This window comes from Danio rerio, chromosome 5, assembly GCF_049306965.1.
Source record: "Danio rerio strain Tuebingen ecotype United States chromosome 5, GRCz12tu, whole genome shotgun sequence".
NCBI lineage: Eukaryota > Metazoa > Chordata > Actinopteri > Cypriniformes > Danionidae > Danio > Danio rerio.
The window spans coordinates 65,250,944-65,272,548 of NC_133180.1; the positions used below are offsets into that span (position 1 = coordinate 65,250,944).

General features: G+C 37.0%; 1 protein-coding gene across 8 annotated transcripts in view; it reads left to right on the plus strand.

Moving 5' to 3' along the window:
* The first annotated feature begins 1,865 nt into the window (after positions 1-1,865).
* clip2 (CAP-GLY domain containing linker protein 2) overlaps positions 1,866-21,605 on the plus strand; it is an 85,404-nt gene continuing 65,664 nt past the window's right edge. For 3 of the 8 annotated variants that reach the window (XM_021476654.3, XM_021476655.3, XM_021476656.3), the window contains exons 1-2: positions 6,621-6,934; positions 7,549-7,766. In XM_021476654.3, coding sequence (XP_021332329.2) covers positions 7,652-7,766 — 115 coding nt within the window. In that variant the 5' untranslated portion in view covers positions 6,621-6,934; positions 7,549-7,651. Of the gene's footprint in view, positions 2,074-6,620; positions 7,336-7,548; positions 7,767-21,605 lie in introns of those variants that run through there. The other 5 variants (XM_073951529.1, XM_073951531.1, XM_073951528.1 and 2 more) reach the window with 3 other exon arrangements.

Sequence of the window (21,605 nt, forward strand, 5' to 3'; positions counted from 1 at the left end):
ACTCATTAGAGGTGGCATTGGAGCCCACACATTTCTCTGTAAACTATATATATTTTTATATTTAATTCATTATACTTTCTGGATGATACTGAATTATGTTGTGTCCGACTGTTTGTGTATTGTGAAATGGACTTTGTTCCTTTTTTTTTTACTTTTTGTTTGTTCTGTTTATGTTATTGTTTATTTCCTTAAGCTTTTCTTATTTTGATTTATAAAAAATATAAGGTTATTAAAAAATGTTATAATAAAAAAAATCTGAAACATCGGATTTTATTCAAATTTTTTGGTTAACAGACTAGATGTAAATTGCTTTAATTGTTAAATGTGTAAAATTGGCTGTATAAATAGACTATTAAAAGAACAAGCAACAACCAACTATACATCAGGCCTAAAAAAACTGAACAACAATATTATTTACTGAAAATCTAGACAGAACCTTTACAAAACTACTTCTTTGAACTTTAATTAATCAAAGAATTAATTTCTTTATTAAATTACACTGAAACTAATAAAACAAAAATTGTACATTGTTAATATGGCAAGCTTCAAAATACTGTTGTAATTGGGGACAGTTGCAACAGCATGTTTCACTTGTCTCAACTCTGTCAACCATAATCAAACTGTCTATACTGGGGAGATACAATAGCTTTAACACTTGATAGCTATACATAATCAAAGCTGAAAACAGTGATTTAAACTATGTAAGTTAATAGTTTAAAATGATTATATACTAAAGGAATGGTCACATATGGCTGATTTCTCTAAGTCAGAATGAGGGTAATTGAGAATATGTGAAGAGTTCAGATGCAAAAAGTGCTGTCTGAAATTTCCATTGCAAATGAACATTTTTCTCAGCCTCCTTTGCTTATGTTGAGTTATTTCCCTTCAAAGACCATGAAAGGGATTTATTCTTTGACATAAAAGTGTTATTACTAAGCCTACATTCAGGAGCCTAGAAAAATGTCCAGTTTAAAAGAAAATTTCAGACGCTATTTAGAGGTTTTTGCATCTAAACTCTTCATGTAGTATGAATATCATCGCTGTAGCTCAGTGATGCACAAACTAGGGCCTGAGGGACAAAGTTTGCCCATACTGCCTTTGATTTGGCCCGCCATCCCATCTGAGAAGAAAGGATGAATGATGGGGATGCTTCAATGTTTTATTGTTGAAAGCTAACTGAAGTTAAATGTTTTTTTTTTAATTAAATGGCATAAATTAACCAGATTTTGTTTAAATGTACATACTGTCACCTGACAATGGATGATGAATGAGGTTGATGAAGAAAGACGGGGATGTTTCAACGTTTAGTGTATTCAGCATTGAACTCCACTGCTTTAGAAATGTGATTGTTTATGGTTAATTGCATTCAATTCTACTTTTAAAAAGTTATTCTGCATTAGTTTATATGATTTAATGTTTTCTATTTATTTTGAAATATTATTCAATTAATAAGGAAGTTACATTAATCACATTAATTAGGCAACTTTAATTTAATATGGGTATATTTACCTTTGGCCCACGACTCTTAACGATGTTTGGTTTTGGCCCTTCACACTAAAAAGTTTGGGCATCCCTGCTCTTACTCATTCCTGAATGAAGGAATGAGTCTTGTTGCGACTGCTACCCCATGTTGCAACCGTCCCCACTCTTCCCTATTCATGTTATAGCGTATATTGTAGTATTAAGTTTGTTTGCTTCAAGATTGAAAACGTTAACGAATTTTAAATTAAAGAGTACATGATAATAATTTCCATTTTAAGCAGCTTAATGTCTGTCTGTGTCCGTGTCGTGAACAGCTCAGCTGGCCTTCAGCCGGTAATGACCGGAAACGCATAAATTCCACAGCAGCTGGACTGTTTCTCTGTGCTTCCGGTCGCTCACGGGATGACCATAAATGGTAGTTTTGACTGAAGCTTCCTTCATTTCATTTTTTGTTGTTGTAAAAAGTCAACGTTCAGTGGTAAAGAAAAGTAGAGGGTATATAAACAACATGGCGTCCACTTGTTTCGCTATTTCTGAAGCCAAAGCAAACATCAATTATTGTTTAACGTGGATAAGAGCCTCCTCCTCCAGGTTAGTAATCTGTTCTCCAAAACTGCAGGCAGATGAAGTCTGAGTCGTCACGCGAGTCGGTTCTTAAGAACTGAAGAACGAAATTTAGTAGGCCTGCTAAAATTTTATTGTGTACATTGATGTAAAATAATGTTTAATATAATAATGTATTTTCATTTTGTTTTCAGTCATTACAGTGTATTCATTTACTTGTATATTTAGGGCTACTTTTTATGTTGATACATTTTTTACTGTCCATTTTAAACAAATTTTAATCTGATTTAAATATATTTAATTTATTAATACTACTACTACTAATAATTAATTGATTATAAATAATTTATCACTATTATAAGGAGTCACCAAACAATAATAGCTAGGCTAATTACACGCCACATTGGTGGTGGTCATGATTGTGAAGCGCTTTGGGTGTATGGCCATACACAATAAATGCGCTATATAAATATACACTTTACATTATAATCGTTTTTGTTTGAGTTTTTGGATTTTTTAGTCTATTAAATAATATATATTATTTATCATTTAAAATTAGTTATAGATTTGAATTGATTAACAATTATTTCCAAGATTGAAATAATCATTCTTTCATTTATTTTCCTTCGACTTTCCTCATTTATCAGGGATCACCACAGCCTAATGAACTGCCAACTTATCCACAGCACATGCCCTTCCAGCTGGAACCGAGTACTGGGAAACACCCATACACTCTGACATTCAAACACACACACACACTATGGCCAATTTAGTTTCAATTTACTTATACCACATTTTGGACTGTGGAGGAAACCAGAGGAAACCCACACCAAAACGGAGAGAACATGCAAACTCCACACAGAAATGCCTACTGACCCAGCCAGGACTTGAACCAGTGACTTTTTTGCTAGTGCTAACCACTGAGCTACCACGTCGCCTTCTTATTATTCATTGATTTTTATTATTTGTTTAATTTATTATTAATACTACTACTAATAATAATTAATTGATTATAAATTATTTATTACTATTTTACGTAGTCACAAAATATTCATTTATTCATTTTCTTTTCGGCTTAGTCCCTTTATTAATCTGGGGTCGCCACAGCGGAATGAACCGCCAACTTATCCAGCATATGTTTTACGCAGCGGATGGCCTTCCAGCCGCAACCCATCACTGGGAAACCCATACACACTCATTCACATACACACATACACTATGGACAATTTAGCCTACCCAATTCACCTGTACCGCATGTCTTTGGACTGTGGGAGAATCCGGAGCACCCGGGGGAAACCCACGCAAATGCAGGGAGAACATGCAAACTCCACACAGAAATGGCAACTGACCCAGTTGAGGCTCGAACCAGCAACCTTCTTGCTGTGAGGCGACAGCACTACCTACTGCCCCACTGCGTCGCGAGTCACAAAATCATAGTACCTAATTATTATTGTTATAGTTGTTGGATTTTTTTTAATGTTCATAAATTATTAGACTGTTAAATAATATTTATCAATTTATAAAAATATAATAAAAAATTTGTTATACATTATAGATATTATAGATTTTAATAGATTAACAATTATTTCTAAGGTCGGAATAATCAAATAACTAATTATTATTATTATTAAATTTTATTTTTAAAAACATTCTTTGTACCAGTTGAAAATTAAATGAAGGATGTGAATGAGATGAAGTAAATATGGAAAAGTTTAAAGCAGACCTTTTTCGTGGCACAGGTTTCCTGTAAGAGGTGTCAATGCACCCTATAATCTGACAAAAGAACTGAGCTAAAGTATTCAAAACTTATTCTCAAGGTAATATGAAGAAGAGTATACTATGTTTACTATTTCAATCTTCGTTTGGAGGCAAAAAAAGTCGAAAAGTCTGAGTGATAATCGTGTATTGTTTCGAACACCCCCGCACTATAGGCGGAGTTGTAAATGTACCACGCTGTTCATCTAAACAACAATGGTGACTGGAAGAGAAGAACCGTTTCATTAAACTCTGGCAAACAACTTTTTTCCATAAGAAGTGCCATTGTGCATCATCAAATCTTGTTTCCTAATTGCTGTGGACAAACACTAAATGGCGCCACCGATAGAAAAGATGTGGATTGACGAAGGTGGCTTCTCATCCAGTGTGAACACCACAGAGTCTTTAAAATCTCTCTGCGAGTGGTCGTAGATGTCCAGATACATCTGTACCAGCCCTGCTACTTGACTATCCAGTGTATTCATGTGGCTAATGTTGTTTTGGATGTTGTTTTCCTGTCTGACCCCAGTGGAAACAATTCGGGGTAACCAACCGCACATCAAAGAAGACAGAGTTCCAGAACACACCCACTGATTGCGTAATCACCACAGACCAATGGTAGCTCAAAGGTGTCTCGGAAATTAACTCACCCAAAAGCTTGCTTTGGTTAGCTGTTTCGAACTGCCCAAATAAACTCTAAAATAACTCTTAAATAACTCTAAAATTACGTCATTTCAGTTCGTTCTTCTATTTAATTTGAAGTACTGTATAATGGGCCTTTAGGCTGAAAGCTGTCGAAGCAAAACGAGAGCGCTGAACCAATTGCTGATGAGAGAAAAAAGTGATGTGGCACGAAAGCAGCAGAGCTTTTATTATGCAGCCAACCACTTCTGATTCTTCTAGTTGTGATCATGTGGAGAGGAAGCAGTTGTTTTATCAAACTAAATGAGTGTTAAGGTTCTGTTACTGATCTGTGCAGTCTAATAAAACCCAAGACATATTAAAGTGTCTTTGGTATTTTCCTGTTTTCTATAAAACCAAACCGGAAATCAAGAGTGTGTGACTTGGTCAGTGTCACCAGTGGTGGAAAGAGTACTGAACAATCATACTTAAGTAAAAGAACCATCACCTGCCTAAAAATGTAGTGCAAGTAGAGTAAAATTATCTTCTGTAAATATTACTCAAAGTATGAATAAAAAGAAGCCCTTTTAAAAGTAGTCAAGAGTAGTGAGTGAGTATTACGCTGTAAAAAGCTGCTGCTGCTGATGAAGCCTTTATTTGTCACACACTTTTACATGGAGTGAAATTGGATCCCCTCGACCATACACAAACATCACACATTTCAGGGGAAGACAGGTCAGACGAGAGGTAGCTTTTAGAAAGAGGAAATAAGATACATTTGGGAAGAGAGAGGTGATTAAAAAAAACCCTGAGATCACACATAGACATAGACATAACATCGCAACAGGGGATGTGGATATAGTCCGATGAGGGCAGCAGCCATCTGGTCCTGCCGCTAGAGAGCGCTGGTCACAAACTACCCACATTGGTGCGTGAAAGCACACTTAGGCCTGGAATGTGGGCCTTGGTAGGGATTGTCAATCCGTAGCTGATGCATTAAATTTAATTTGTGGATGTGGATTTGTGTAAACGTAAAATTCTGTAGAGCATTTAGCTTTTACCCAGCAGGCATACAACGTCATAAGATGTTAATATTAGGATAGATTTAGGTCGTGATGTCAGGTGATCAAAATTCAATGTCTAGCCAGCATCTATGGACAATGTTATTTTGATGTCTAATAAAGACGTCAAATGACGTTGATATTTGGTTGATTTTAGGTTTTGTTAGAAAGTGACCAAAAACCAACATCTTAAACCAATGCCGTATTGACATCAAATACTGATATTTATTTGTCAGGTAAGCCAAACAAAATCCAACATCCGATGAACGTCAAAGTGGTAACGTCCACACAACATCAAGCCTTAACATTATTAGACGTTCACATTTGATGATTTTAGTTTGGACATTGGGTTTTGATGTTAACCCGATTTTCATTTCCAAACAAAATACAACGTCCCCAAGACGTTGGGGTACAACGTCAATCTGACATCATAGATATATCTATGCTGGGTGTTTAAGGCCATTTCAGTCATCATACAGTAAACATCCGTCATCTTCTCATCAGTGACATGCATCTAAACAGTCTCTGGGTCTATGCGTGTAAAGATTTTGTACATCTTTGTACATTTTTAATGCTTCCAAACGGTTTGCTGCATTTATTAAGTGCTAATGTCTTGAGGTAGTTTATCATTATGTAAATTACTTTCTATGCGCGATTTAATTGGACAGGAATCACACGACTGGTTTTTCTAATAGATGAGAAAAAATACAGTAGTGAGGTTGAAGGAAATTAGTGGAGTAAAAGTACCAATAGTGCCCTAAAATGTACTCAAGATAAGAAAAACTACTCAATTACAGCAGTTTAAGTAATTTGTAATTACTTCAGTGTCAATAGTTAAATTATTTATCTGGAGTAAAACATTCTTTGAAACTTTCGTGATAAGTAGGCTTCATAAGTAAAACTGGGGCTACATAAAGCTGTTGTGTTTTTTGGACAAAACCATGTTTGCCTTTAAAAATCCAGTCCGTCGAGTTGTTCGAACGAGTTCAGTTCGATTCGTGAATGAATCATTCACATCACTGTTGTTCAGCCAATTCCAAAAAAAGAATCGACTCAAAAGAACGATTCACAAATCGGGCATCGCTTAAGCGGCCCCCCTGCCTGGAGGCTTCCCTCCCTGCTTTATGACCCTCATCTATTCAAGAGCCATTTGCTCACCACTGGCACACATTCAGGGCATTTACCTAAAAGAGCTTTCCTAAATATGTGCCTCTGCCTGTGAGCCTTGCATCCTGTCCCACTCCCGCCGCCAGCTTTAGCTCAGCATCCATATTTTTCGCATCCGTGTGGGAGAGAGAGAGGGAGTGAGTGAGAAAGAGAGCGAGAGTAAAGGGAGTGGCAGACGCTGACAAATCTCATGCCGGGAAGCCGACAGAGCCATCCCTACACACACCATCTGAAGTTCGCCGGCAAAGACTTATTTATACCACACCGGATTTGGACTTCATAAGGTAAATAGTGGCATTTGAGAGAGCAGTTCGCGATTGTGTCGCTTGACAGGGGCGTGAAGAGACGGTCGCGAGCACGCCGCAGTGAAGAGCCAAAACAATAGAGCCCGGAGTCCAGGGCGAACAAATGAGCCAACACGCTAAACTTCCGCTGCTTTTAGCAAAAAATGCTACGGTTTTACGCTGAATTTGTCTATATTTTGAAATGAAATTCGCGTATTGAGTTATTTTACAGAGGTAATTCGCGGTTTGAAAGCCAGCGGTGATGACAGCATATCGAAACTGCCGACCTCAGTGTATATAATGGGTCTCATTTCACTGATATGCTAGAATGACCTTGCTATATCACTGCATTATCTATCAGGAGGTGTTTCCTTTGGGAAAACAACGCATTCACAGAATTTGTATGTTGGATACATTGTTGCAGATGATAAGATGTGTTTTTTTGTGTCCTCCTTTGCCCTGAAGCATCACGTTATTGATGCTGTGGCTCCTGTTTATGGACTGGCATGGGCCATTCAAGGCCATTCATTTAGCAAAACTGCACCCTGTTAATGGGGTTTGTGTTTTTGGGCTGTGCGTTTTAAATGCTCATTATTATGCTTGTTTGTCTTCAGTCCCGCAGGTAGAATGGAGAGGGATATCCGCCATCCTCATATTTAGTGCCTCAGTGTAAACCCTTAAAAAGCTGCGAAACTTGAAGTTTCACCAGTGGACATAATGAACATGCTAAAGTCCAGTGGCTTGAAGATCCCTGGCAGGGGTCCCAAACACGCCAGTCCAGTAGGACGAACAACCGCTGGCCCCTCAACCAGTCCTGCGGCTCAAAAAGAAGGTAAGTCAGCTACTTCTGTGCCTCCAGACCCTCTGTGATATATCTCATCAAATTACCCATCATTAGGCCCAGACAGAATCTGCAGAATTTTTTTTTTTTTTCTCCACTGTTGTTGATTTTTCAACGTAGCAGTTTTGTTTGCACATTTAAAATGTCTGTATAACTTCATTTTAATTTAAGTAATTTATTTTGATTGTAAAAGTTTTTATATTTGATTTGTAACTGTGTTTCAGTGAAATTAAGTTTTTTTAATAGTATTCATTAATAACAACACTGGATTTAAGCATGATAGAATGCATTAAATAACGCTGAGAGCCTATAATAAACAAACTTAAATTATGAAATTATTGAAGCAAGTGATCTGTCATCTTCTTTTGAATGCTATGGCTGCAGATTAAGGTGTTGCTAGTAATATGTTAGTTATATTATGCCTTTTTGGATGTGATGCAGTGGTATTATGTGGAATACAATAATATATTACAATGTACAACAGTGGAATGTAGGCGACGCAGTGGCGCAGTAGGTAGTGCTGTCGCCTCACAGCAAGAAGGTCACTGGTTCGAACCTTGGCTCAGTTGGCGTTTCTGTGTGGAGTTTGCATGTTCTCCCTGCGTTTGCATGGGTTTCCTCTGGGTGCTTTGGTTTCCCCCACAGTCCAAAGACATGCAGTACAGGTGAATTGGGTAGGCTAAATTGTCCGTAGTGTGTATGTTTGCCTGGAAGGGCATCCGCTGCATAAAAACGTGCTGAATAAGTTGACGGTTCATTCCACTGTGGTGACCCCGGATTAATAAAGGGACTAAGCCAACAAGAAAATGAATGAATGAATGAACAGTGGAATGTGTTTAATATCTAAAATCATCACTGTACTGATTTAACTTGACCTGTCACAATTTCTGTATTTGGTTTTACAATATATTGCACCAAAATATATTGTGATAAATGATATTATATTATCATCAATGTCATTTTAAGACTATTTTATGCCGCTCATCATATAATGCCAGAATGACAATGTAATATCATCACAATGCAAGTACACTCTTCTAAAGAACACATAAAATTGTATTCTTAAGAATATTTCATTTAATGATAGTCATGTGAACTATTCATATAATTAGGCACTGGATTCAGAATGTGAAAATGCATATCCTAAATAAATAATAATAAATGTTAACAAAAGAGTGCAAGGTAAAAAGTAACAGAGGCTGCGTTATGTGCTACCAGATCTATTTTCAGTTGTCAGACACCCACATGAAACTATAGTAATTAGTAGTAAATACTGTAGTGTTTTTAACCATACTGACACCTCCAATAGAGATAGAGATGTTAGCTAAAATGTTGCTAGAGTTGGTTTTTATGTTTTATGTAACAAATGTATACTTTTATACATCTTTTAATATTAATAAAAAAAAAAATTATAATATGTTTCCACAATTAGGCATGTGATGATGACCAGTTTTAAGGTTTACCGTGGTTTGGAAAATTTAAGGTTTTAAGGCATTAAAATTTTCTGTGATATGGTTTCAAGGTATTTGTAATTTTAATTTTTTTAAAGGACCCTCCACATCAAAAGCTACTGCTCAGCCTAGATTCATATTTGAAAAATAAGTTGCATACGAGCATGCTGGACCTGAACTTTCTGATGGCATACTTTATATCCAAAGAAAAGAAAGAAATCAAACAATGCCTGCTCAAGTCATAAAAAAATCTGTCTTTGAAACTAATGAAGACAGCAGAAGTCTTATTTAAATTATTTAGTCTGAGTTTTTACTGTTGCATAATATTTGAAATGTTTCTTAAAATTAAATATATTGTGTTTAATGCGTAAACATTTTTTTTTTTACCCAGACATTTAAAAAGAACATATGAAGAGTTAACATGCAAAAACCTCTAAATTCCGTCTGAAATGTTCTCCTATATGTAACATTTTTCTCAGCCTCCTATGTTATTCAGTTATTTCATTTTAAAGGCAATGAAAAGAACTTATTTGTTACTATAAAAGTAAAATTACTGAGCCTACACACAGGAGAAGAAAATATATCATTGAAGTTTTTGCATCTAAACTCTACATATTCTCATATATTGCACAGTAATCACAATTCTATGATACCGTGATATATTTATCGAAGGTTATCATACCGTCTGAATCTTATACCGGCCCATGCCTATCCATACGATAAAAAGAAGGTAAATCATACACTGGAAAACACAAAACTGAATTTCAGCAAGAAGTAGAATAAAATTGTAAGATATTCAAAATGTATTTTTTAATAAAATAATTCTTTATTGTAGTACTATTCATGTTTTATTATAGATATTTTTAATATTCAATTTTAAATAATATATTAAACAAAAAAATCTCACTGACTGTTTTAAACTGTAATGTAACATAATCATTCTTTAACCACACACAAGCTTTTTTTTTTAGGAAAACTGTGGATGATATGTAAAGATCAATGCCAGCATATCGCTTTAATCCTTAACTGTTTAGCCTAAGTTGTGGTCAATTAATTAGTTAATTAATTTAAAACATACAAAGATTTGACATGCAAAAACCTCTTAATGACATCTGAAATGTTATCCTGTTTCCCTTTAAAGGCAATAAAAAGCTTATTCGTCACTATAAGAGTAAAATTACTGAGCCTACACACAAGAAAATATGCACATTTTAGAAGAAAATATATAATTGAGGTTTTTGCTTCTAAACTCTTTATATTCTCAAATAATGTGCAGTAATTACAATACTGTGATACCGTGATATTTTTATCGAAGGTTATCATACCGTCTGAATTTTTTACTGGCACATGCCTATCTACAATATAATAAAAAGAAAATAAATCAGACACTGAAGAAATACTGAAAACTGAATTTAGTAGAATAAAATTGTAAAATATTCAATATGTACTTTTAATAAAATACATTTTTTGTAGTACTATTCATGTTTATTATAGATATTTCTAACATAAATACATCTCTGAATAATATATTAAACGCCAAAAAGTTGTACTGACCTCACACTTTTAAGGGGTAGTGTAACATAATCATTTAAACTACACACAAGCTTTTTTTTTTTTTAGCAAAACAGTTGATGACATGGGAAGATCAATGGCAGCATATCACTTTAACCCTTGACGGTTTGACCCGAGTTGTGGTTTATTGTGATTAATGTGGTCAATTCTCTTTCGAATCTGATGACAAGCGCTGACACCGGTGACACAGACATTGGTTACATAAATCACAGTGAGCTAATCCCTTCCTCGGTGACGTGGCTGACCTCGCATCCAGCCGCAAACGAGACCAGACCATGTTATTTACATTAGTTTGTGTGTCACCCAGAAGGGTGTCGTAGTTCGACTAGACTGTGGAATGCTTTGTTCGTAGCAGGAAGTGCAGTAAAACTAGTTGTACTATTTCTTCATCACACATGGTCAAACAAAAGTAATTTTACTGTTCCATCTTAAAAGTGATTTCCCTTTTTGTTTTTCTTCTAGTATGTTTTGTTTAATAAAAGCAGCTCATGATTTTCTTAATTGTGTGGGTGAAATGTGGTAGCCTGGCCTTTTTAAAAAAAGCATTCACACCACAATAAAATGTTTTGTCCTGTAGTTTAATAATGTCCATCTATAATATGAGAAATGTAAGGATCTAGAAAAAAAAGAGTGTGTGGTTAGGGCTAAATGTGACTTCTGGAATGCAAATATTTCAGCTGGTATCTTTTTTTTTCAGAATGTATTTGTCTTAATTGATTGCTCTGTGTGTGTGCGCATGTGTGTTTAACTTGGATTCGTTATCACTCACCTTGACTTCCATTATGGTAACAGATGGATAATATTTCACCATTGTGGATGAGCCGAATGGAAAAATCCCGACTAACATCATAAACGAGGAGCAGCTGCTCAAAACAAAGCGTCCCGTGTCACAGATGCAGAGCAGATTATTAAACACATGGGTGAACATTTTTTTCAGAAAATCTAAAGTTTTTTTTAATTGAACCATTGTTTAAAAGGTGAATCATCAATTATGAATAGTACAAATTTTGACATTATGTAGTGAAGTATTGGCAACACGGTGGCTCAGTGGTTAGCATGACAAGAAGGTCACAGATTCGAGTTCTGACATTTCTGTGTGGAGTTTGTTCTCCCCGTGTTGGCGTGGGTTTTCCTCCGTAGTCCAAAGACGTGCACTATAGGTGAATTGAATAAACTAAATTGGTCGTAGTGTATGTGTTTGAATGATTGTGCATGGGTGTTCACCAATACTGGGTTGCAGCTGGAAGGGCATCCACTGTGAATAACATTTGCTGGATAAGTTGGAGGTTCATTACGCTGTGGTGACCCCTGATGAATAAAGGGACTAAACCAAAAGTAAATTAATGAATGGTTTACCAAGTATTTTTTTTCTAATAATGCCATGGTTATGGTTTGTTTATTTATTTAGAGAAAGCAGATTTAACCTGGTTAATCAAATTAAGCTGAGATTTCAGTCTGTATGTCTTATTTGCTAAACATTCTTCACTTTACAAAGTTAAATCAAAATGCATTTTTTTTTTTAGAAAAAAGGCTAAATATTAACTTATTTATTTACTAAAATATAAAGACTCATGCTATACTACAATAATTTTTGTTCAGTTGTTTTCCTTTTAGTATGAGATGTCCCACCGACAATTAACATCAAGTAGCTAATCAATACTTAATGACTGCAATATAACGTATGTCTATATCTTTTGTCATCACAGATTTTATAGACCATTTCTATGTGATCATGTCATTGGCCCTTGAACATTGCCAGCTTGTTATCAAACTATTACATAACTGTAACAAGGGGCAATTCAATCATAACTTAATGTTAAAACAGCTATCATAACATTATTTATTAATATGTGGCTCTTTTTGGATTCTTGGATGCTGTAGAAATTAAAAATGTACAACAGGAAATACGTTGGGACCATTGTTTTCGTTTACATCCCTCAAAATGATCTATATACTAGGAAACACCAATACACACTCATTCACACACACACTCATACACCTATGGCCAGTTAAGTTCATCCAATTCACCTATAGCACATGTGTTTGGACTGAACCGGAGGTTGTGGAAACAGGAGCACCTGGAGGAAACCCACGCCAGCACGGGGAGAACATGCAAACTCCACACAGAATTGCCAACTGGCCCAGCTGGGACTCGAACCAGCAACCTTCTTGCTGTGAGGTGACAGTGCTAACCACTGAGCCACTTTTCCGCCCAATTATCAGTTATTTAATTAATTAATTTCATATTTAGTTATACATTAACATTTTTTTACTGTTTTAACTTTTCTGGATTCCATTTTGTTTCTAAATTGGAAATGAATCTTACAGATTTTAATATTTTGCAATTGCAGTAAAACATTTTTAGGAACATTTAAGAAACAAATTAAAATTTTGTCATGTTGTTTTTATTACTACTAATAAACATGAGATTGTTCCTTACCATTTTCAATGTATTAATAATGATTATTGCTTTGAAAAGTATACTCTTTATGTTATATAGATAATATCTCTATATTGCTATTTCAGTTTCTTTGCTTTAGCCACATTTTTATTTGATGGGTTGTCATGAAGACTTTCGAGTTTCTTGATATGATGATAGTTTTTTCCTCAAACAGTGAGGCAGCAGATGGTGAGCAACACCATGAATCAAATGCATGCTTCACTATTATGTAGTAGTAGTATGTAGCACTTGAAACAGCACCATTCCTCGACACTTCTTTTTTAGATTTATTTCATAATCACTGGCAAAGGTTTACATCACAATTAGTCTTGTAGTAGTGCTTTTGATTTATTCATTACATTTTTTTAGAATTAAGCTGTTTAATTAAGTAATTTTCAGATTGCAGAAATCATAATCTACTCTAAAGTCTACTTTTGTCATGGATAACAAAACCAAGCATTATTCTTCATTTTAGAGGTTATTGCAAAAGCAGTATTCCTGAACATATATCCATTGAACATTATATTATATTTCAATTCAGTTCAATTCAGCTTTATTTGTATAGCGCTTTTACAATGTAGATTGTGTCAAAGCAGCTTCACATAAATGGTCATAGTAACTGGAACAGTGTGGTTCAGGTTTTAGTGTTTAAGTTCAGTTCAGTTCAGTTTAGCTCAGTTCAGTGTGATTTAATCATTACTGAGAGTTCAAACACTGAAGAGCCAATTCATCGATGCGTAGCTCTACCAATCCTGAACCATGCGAGGCAGTGGCAACAGCGGAGAGGGAAAAAAAACTTCACCTGATGGGAGTGAAGAAAAAAAACCTTGAGGGAACCAGACTCAGTTGGGCACGACCATTTTAATTTCTCCGCTGGCAAAAAGTCTTGTGCAGAGCTTCATTCGCCGTGGTTTAGGCAGGAAGATGGCCTCAGCGAAGACTCGTCTGTCCCTGGAGCGTCGCTGGAATCAGACTCATGTTCTCAACTCCCTACGACCATCAGTGCAGCAGCAGCTCAGGATATGGCCTGGTCCCGGATATGGAATCCTTGGGATCATCACGTCGCTGGTCTTGGATCCAATCAGTGACTCCGCATAATCTGAGGACCTCGGGATGAGTATCCCCAGGTAAAAATAGAGAATAAAGAGAATAATTAGCATAGCTGCTGTTCATCGTGTATATAAGCAAGATGCAGAAGCCTGTGTGGAACCCGCTAGGTGATGCATTGAGTGTATGCTTTACTAAACAGATAGGTCTTTAATCTAGTTTTGAACTGGGAGAGTGTGTCTGAGCCTCGGACGTTATCAGGAAGGCTATTCCAGAGTGTAGGAGCCATGAAAGAGAAGGCTCGACCTCCTTTACTTGATTTTACTATTCTAGGTACTACCAGAAGCCCTGAATTTTGAGATCTTAAAGAGCGAGTTGGTTTGTAGCGAGACAGAAGGTTGGTTAGATAAACAGGAGCTAGATTATTTAGAGCTTTATAGGTGAGAAGTAATATTTTAAATTCAATACGAAACTTAACAGGCAGCCAGTGTAAGGAGGATAAAATATTTGAAAATAAATTATAGCAACTTTGGGTCATGGTACAAAAACAACAACAACAAGCATCATTTGAATGGTTCAGTATGTTTTGTTTTCAATCTGTGCCATTGTAAAATGGCATGTCAGCCACCCACAGACTGTGGCTTTGTACACTCCTAAAACTAATGTTTTCCAGAAGATTTCTTACATATGAAGTCCTGGAAAAGGAAATGAGTAGTACGTTGGTTCAAACACAAAAACGCATGTCAAGTTTTTTTTAATTTTAGGATATTTTGTTTTCTCCAATCTCTAATCTATATTGTTGTTTGTAGTTTTTTCAGTTTATCACAGCTTCAGTCAGACTGCTATCGGATCATTTACACAGTGTGTAACGGATAATAATATAGACTAAAAAACAGATGAAACCACATTCTGATTAGCTGGCATAAGTGTTTCATTTTTCAGATCACATTTTAATTTTTATTATGTATGGGTAAAAAGGGTGAAAGTAAATGTTAACGAAGACATTAATTGATTTAATTTTGCTATGAGTTGTGAAGCTGTGATTTTATGTTTTTTTATACAATCTGAATTAGCACCCAGACATCCCTTTCAGACAGCCTCCTCCTGCAGCCACAGTGAAGCTGCGGTCACACTGTAATTTTCTCCCCATAGACTTCCATGTATATGGACATGAATGCGTCAGACTGGAAGCGCAAACACGTTTTTTTGCAGTTTGCTGCATTGGAAAGTTTAAGCTTAGTGAACTCTGACTTGCGAAATCGCATCACATGATTGCATGAGACCAATCGATGATCAAAACATGACCTCTCTGGACGTAAATTTTACATATAGACCAATCTCTCGCTTTTTAATGTCTAATCATCTTGTTTAATCCCGCCCCTTTTTGCAGCGTCATACAACAGAATTTCGTATGCTCAAACTAGTGTGACCACAGCATTACTACTGTTGGATGTGGTTCATTCTTCTTGGTGGTTTGCTGACATTACTCTGGATTCCAAGGCTCTTGATACATCACAAAGACTTGCTCTCTTGGTCACAGATGCACTGCGTTCTCTTTTAAACTCCGATATGTCACCCATAATGTTGTGTCCATTGCGACATTTTAAGCAAAACTGTACTATTACTCTAATTAACCCTTTACACTCTGCTCTTACCAATGTGCAATCAATGAAGATTGGCCACCAAGCTGATCAAATTTAGCAATGAAACCCAACACTAAATTGAGTTTCTGTTTCATTGTCCAAAACGTTTACAATATACATCTCTTCAGCTCATGAGGTTCCTTTAACACCACTGTGATAGTGTAGTACTTATTTTATGATCAGAATATAGTTGGTTTATTAGACTTAAGCATTAACTTTAGTTGTTCAAATGTAAAACAAGATGTAAAATATTGTTTAAATTTAAGCACTGTGAGGCGAAGCAGTTTAATGCTTCATGGACATTCGTGGAAAAACTGTGCTTGAGTAAATATCCATATTTTTAGGATGTGACATGACCCAGTGTGATTTGGTACAGTACTTCTTGTCAGGTGTGTGACCCGCTTTAAATTTGCTCTTTATCATGATTAGAATATATGTTTTTTAACAAGGCAGATCTTAAATGCAGTATATATAGAAATAAATCAAATGCCAATGGGCCTGGCCATTTAAAATGCTCAGTAACTATGCATGTGGTGAATTGGCTGTCTGTGAACAAACCTGTCATCAAAGACTACAGCTTGACCCAGTATCAGAGGAATATTTCAGTATTTGGAAAATGTGTGAATTGGGGTGCACACTTTTAGAATTTATAATAATTCTTTGTCACGTTGTGAGATCTCAGCTGCCATTAATACCAGACTGTCAATGCTCATAACATTCATTTATTCATACATTCTTTTTCTTTTCAACTTAGATCCTTTATTAATCAGGGGTCGCCACCTAACCCACATGAACATGCAAACTCTACACAGAAATGCCAACTGACCCAGCTGGGACTCAAACCAGCAACCTTCTTGCTGTGAGGCGATCATGCTACCTACTGTGCCACCGTGCTCATTTACATCATCACTGTGACACAGTCAATAATGGTAACAGAGTTGTGGCAGGCAAACAGAAACTTTTTTGTGTTCATTTTGGTCATGTTTAAGGCTAATTTATACTTCTGCATTGAGTCTACACTTATGGTCCGGAGCAGCTTTTGCATGGTTGCATTACTCTAGCCGTGGCTGACGTCGATGCGGACTTCTAAAAATGTAACTACACGTCACGATGGCGCGTAGTGCAAGCTCTATACTTGGTTGACTTGGTATCGCTGATAAGTGTGGGCAGGGCAGAAAGCCGTGCGAACCTGTTGGAGTGACTGTTTACAAGTGTCAAGTCCCATGAAGGAGCTCCAGTTGCAACTTTTGTTTTGTGTTTACCTATATGATTAAAGTTGTTGCATGTTTGCCTGTTTCCCGTCTCAGAATGAACGATTTAAGATACTTGTACAGAAAGGTAGCTTTCAGAAAAACTAAAACACCCCTTGAAGAAACTCGACACATAAGACATAAGAACTCACTGCGAGCTAGTGTTTGAGAAGTGTTATTGCAGAGCAACACAAACAGAACACAAGTATAAATACACAACATTATTATCATTATCCACAGTTCATTGATGTCAGAAGGTAGTGGAAATCATCATACATTGGTCAAATCGACAGAAGTGCATCAAATCAGCAGCAGCTACAACAGTGGTGACCAGGGCAATGTGTCATAGCACACAATTAAATGTCCAATTGGATGTCCAATAATTCAAGATTCAAAACGATGTTAAGATTCAATAATTATCAACCGAGGCTATGGCTTATTGATGCATGTTTGGGCTTACACAGGTCAGTGGCAGTGGTTTTTATATGGTCAGTGTCACACCCTGTCTTCCTGTGTGTTTATTTTTACCATGTGCTCCTTTTGTTCTGTTTTCCCGCCATGTAATCATGTTCATCACCTCCACCTGTCTGTCACCCCTGTATGTAATCTGTTTAAACATCCCCTATGTATTTACACTTCTGTGTGTCATTGACTCATTGTCCGGTATTCTCTCTGTCGGTGTCTGTCTTCACCCCATGTTCTTCATGTGTTCCTCCGAGTAAGTGTTATCAATAAATATACGTGTTTTGATAATCCTGAGATCCTGTGCCTTTCTGTCGTGAACCAGGTGTTACAATCAGTGTTTTCTTGATGTTATGCCTGATTCTCCTAAGAGCACAATCATGGAGATGTTGGACTAAGTGTACCCATTTTTGGCTGCTGTGTTTACTGTCAGTAATGTCCATTACTAAAAGGATATTGTACCATCCCAGGTTGCCAGAATCATCAAGGATTTGTTGAAAGAACATTTAGATGAACTTCTGTTAATGTCTTGCACTCCAAATTCACCTGAGGAGAACCCAATGAACATTTGTGGTTGACTAAAGGTAAAGGAGCTTTGCGCTACATTACCCTTTATCTCCAGTGTACAGGCACTGTAGGACATGTTATAGATATTATGATGCCAGTAGACCTACTTCCACCTCAGTAAATCAATGCATCACCACGTTTCATGGGCTAAAGATTTCCTAGCTTATTAGGCAGGTGGTCATGATGTAAGGGCTCATCAGTGTAGAATATTGAAACCTGTTGAAATTGATTATTTCTTGACATGTCGGTGCAGAGGGTGGCACGTTGGTTCAGTGGCTTGCGCTGTCGCCTCACAGCAAGAAGGTTGCTGGTTTGAGTCCCGGCTGTGCCAGTTGGCATTTCTGTGTAGAGTTTGCATGTTCTCCCTGTGTTCACCTGGGTTTCCTAAATGAGCTCCGGTTCCCCAGTTTGTTACAGGGCATGAATAAAATGTTCATGATTTAAAGTAAAACTGCTGAACTGCAGTTAAAGTCAGACATCCTGCTGATTTGATTCAGAAGGGCACTTTTTTTGTCAGACGGCTCACTGGTCAGGTATACATCCGCGCTAAAATATCACGATGAAAGTCATCTTGCGTAGAATAGACCCAGCTCTCAAACCAACTTTGAGAATAGGTTAACGGCGATATTTATTTATTTTTGATCGTGCGATAAGAGTCTCGCATTAACGCAGCACGTTAACACTGATAACAGCCCACCACTAGTAGAAACGTATGCTGGAATAGTTGGTGGTTCATTCCGCTGTGGCATCCTTTGTAATAAAAATTAAGCTGAAGGAAAATGAAGGAATTAATGTCAGTGCAGAATGCAGGTGCTGGGTTGCAGTTGCTTGTAGTCAGCATGGTGTGTAACAACCTTTATCACAAAATTTGGCTCAGTTGGAAAACTTGATGGGTAGTTTGTTACCAGAACATACAATTAGCAAAATATCTATACAAGACTCATAAATTGTGCACAAAATGATACCAATAATGGTGTAATAATTTCAACATAGACTCATTCTGAAAACATTGCCTTATATACATTTCTGGAGATTGTAAATTATGTAGCTAGAGGAACGTTTGTCTTCATTTCGTCTTTAAAAACAAACGCTATGGGACAGTATGAAAGCTTTTCTTTTCTTGCTTACCAACTGACCGCTTACAGTCCGTGTGGGCAGCTTTTCCGCTGTTACCAGTTTGACCCGTAGCTTGACACGTACATCGGTGGACTTGAGATGCATCGCAGAGTTGACCGCGACAACAGGGTTTGAGTCCAGTGAAGAATGGTTCCAGAAAGCAGGTAAGACAAAAACAAAAGCTAAAAAATAAAATAAACAAGCAAATAACGGTGAGAATGTGGTAAAATCTGAAAACGTGGTAAAAATCACACAAGGGCTCTTCTTTTTTTGGATTGGTTTTTAAAACACTGTCGGTTGGGTTTAGGGAAGGGGGTGGGCGGGTCAATCAGTGCTTTTTAAAACACTGTTGGTTGGGTTGAAGGGAAGGGGGAGCTTGGGGCATCCCTGGTTTAGTCAGTCAGTCAGTCAGTCGAATGGCACCCGCAAGAGAAATTTGAGATCTGAAAAAGCAGACACATCGGCCTCTAATGGATTTGCAAATCGAAAACTGCAAAAAAAACATAGGACCTGGTATGTATTTTGCTCTATCCAGAAATGTATATAGGGGTACGTAAACAGAATGAGCCTGGGTTGATTAATTAATACGGTATTACACTGTAATAATAATTTTTTAAACCAAGTTTTATGAGAACTCTCTATGTCTGCCATTGCTTAATCCAACAGGTAAGCCTTTTAATTGCTGTTAATGTTGCTCCGTTCTACTGGGTTTTTGCCATCAGGTGATCCTTTTCCAGTTTCATATGAAACAAAAAGGACTGTTTGAGGTGGAGGAGTTATCAAGACTGAAGACTCCACAGTGGGCTTCTGATAGAAGATTGTGTGTGTACAGAGGGTGGTTAAAGGCTGAGCTGGGGTCATTGTGTTAGCTTGTGCTACTGAATGATGGGATTGAGATGGTGGGAGGAGGAGAGCAGGCACAATAGTGAAGTGAGGCTTGTGTTCTTCCCTTCTTCCTGCATCTCTCCTTTTTCTTTTTTTTTTCGTCTCTCTCTCGCTGATCTACTGTTACCGTAGCAACGCTGCCACTTGGGCAAGCAATGCACCAGAGCCTCCGCTCACGTCCTGCAATGGGCCGGGACTTCCTGAATGGGCCTACTTTTCTCTTCATGGCGTAGCGCTCGTGCAATACTTCTCTTCAGTCCTGGCACATGCACACACAGACACACTTTTTCCCTCTTATGTTGCACTGCACTGTTTCACTGAGTGTACTTTACTGCTGCCCCAATGTCTAATGGACATTTTGCATTAGAATGGTGTTATGCAGCATGCAACAAACTGCATTATATATTGTGTTTTTTTTTTTTTTTTTTGCATGTGATGGTCTACTTAAAAAAAAAAAAAAAAAAAAAAAAGAGTTATTGTAAATGAAGAATAAAAGCAATTCTCTAACTCACTATAAAATTCTCACTATAGTTGTTTAACGTGATATTTAGTTAATCCTGTCTCTGTCTAAGGACTCTTTTGAATTTATCAGGTAACAGCGTCAGTATACTGCTTCAATCTTTCGCTTTAATGCATGTACTTAGTAAATTTAGCGAAAACCTCAGATACTGTTGGTTTGTTGGTTGATGTTGTTTGTTCATATTTTTTTTTTTTACAAACCAAGTTTGTTGACGTCATTCTAATGACACAGATCAGTCTGCCTATTCATGCTGGAGTCCCGTGGAAAAAGTGATTGACTGGTGATACTTTGTGAGTACTTTATTTATTTATAATTTGGTTATGGGTAAAACAAAGACAATGCAGGTCAGGTAGTTTAAACAGTAGGCTACAAATGATTGCCTGTGATGACAATGCCATCGTTCATTGTGATGTTTCACATTAAGGCTGATTTATACTTGTGCGTCAAGCGCATGCATATGCTTTGCATAGCCGTCGCCGACGCTGAGGCGGACATCTCACAAAATGTAACTACATGTCGCAATGACGCATAGTGCAAGTTCTGTAATTGGTCGGCTTGGTATCGTCGACGAGTGTGAGTGGGGGTGTTTATGTGTGAAGTCCCGTGAAAGAGGTCTAGAAAGAAACTGTTGTTTTGTGTTTACTTCCTGATTATAGATGTTGCACATCTGCCAATTCCTACAGTAACACCTCACTGCCAGCTAGCGTTTCTGAAGTGTTATTGCAGAGCAACACAAACAGCTCCAGAAGTATAAATGCACAGCTACACGCATTGTGTGAGCCATGATCTACGCAGAAATTAAAACCAGGCTTTAGACATCGAACCATGCCAAATTGGTCGACATCGCCCAACCCTAGTATCTGCGCTGACCTCGATG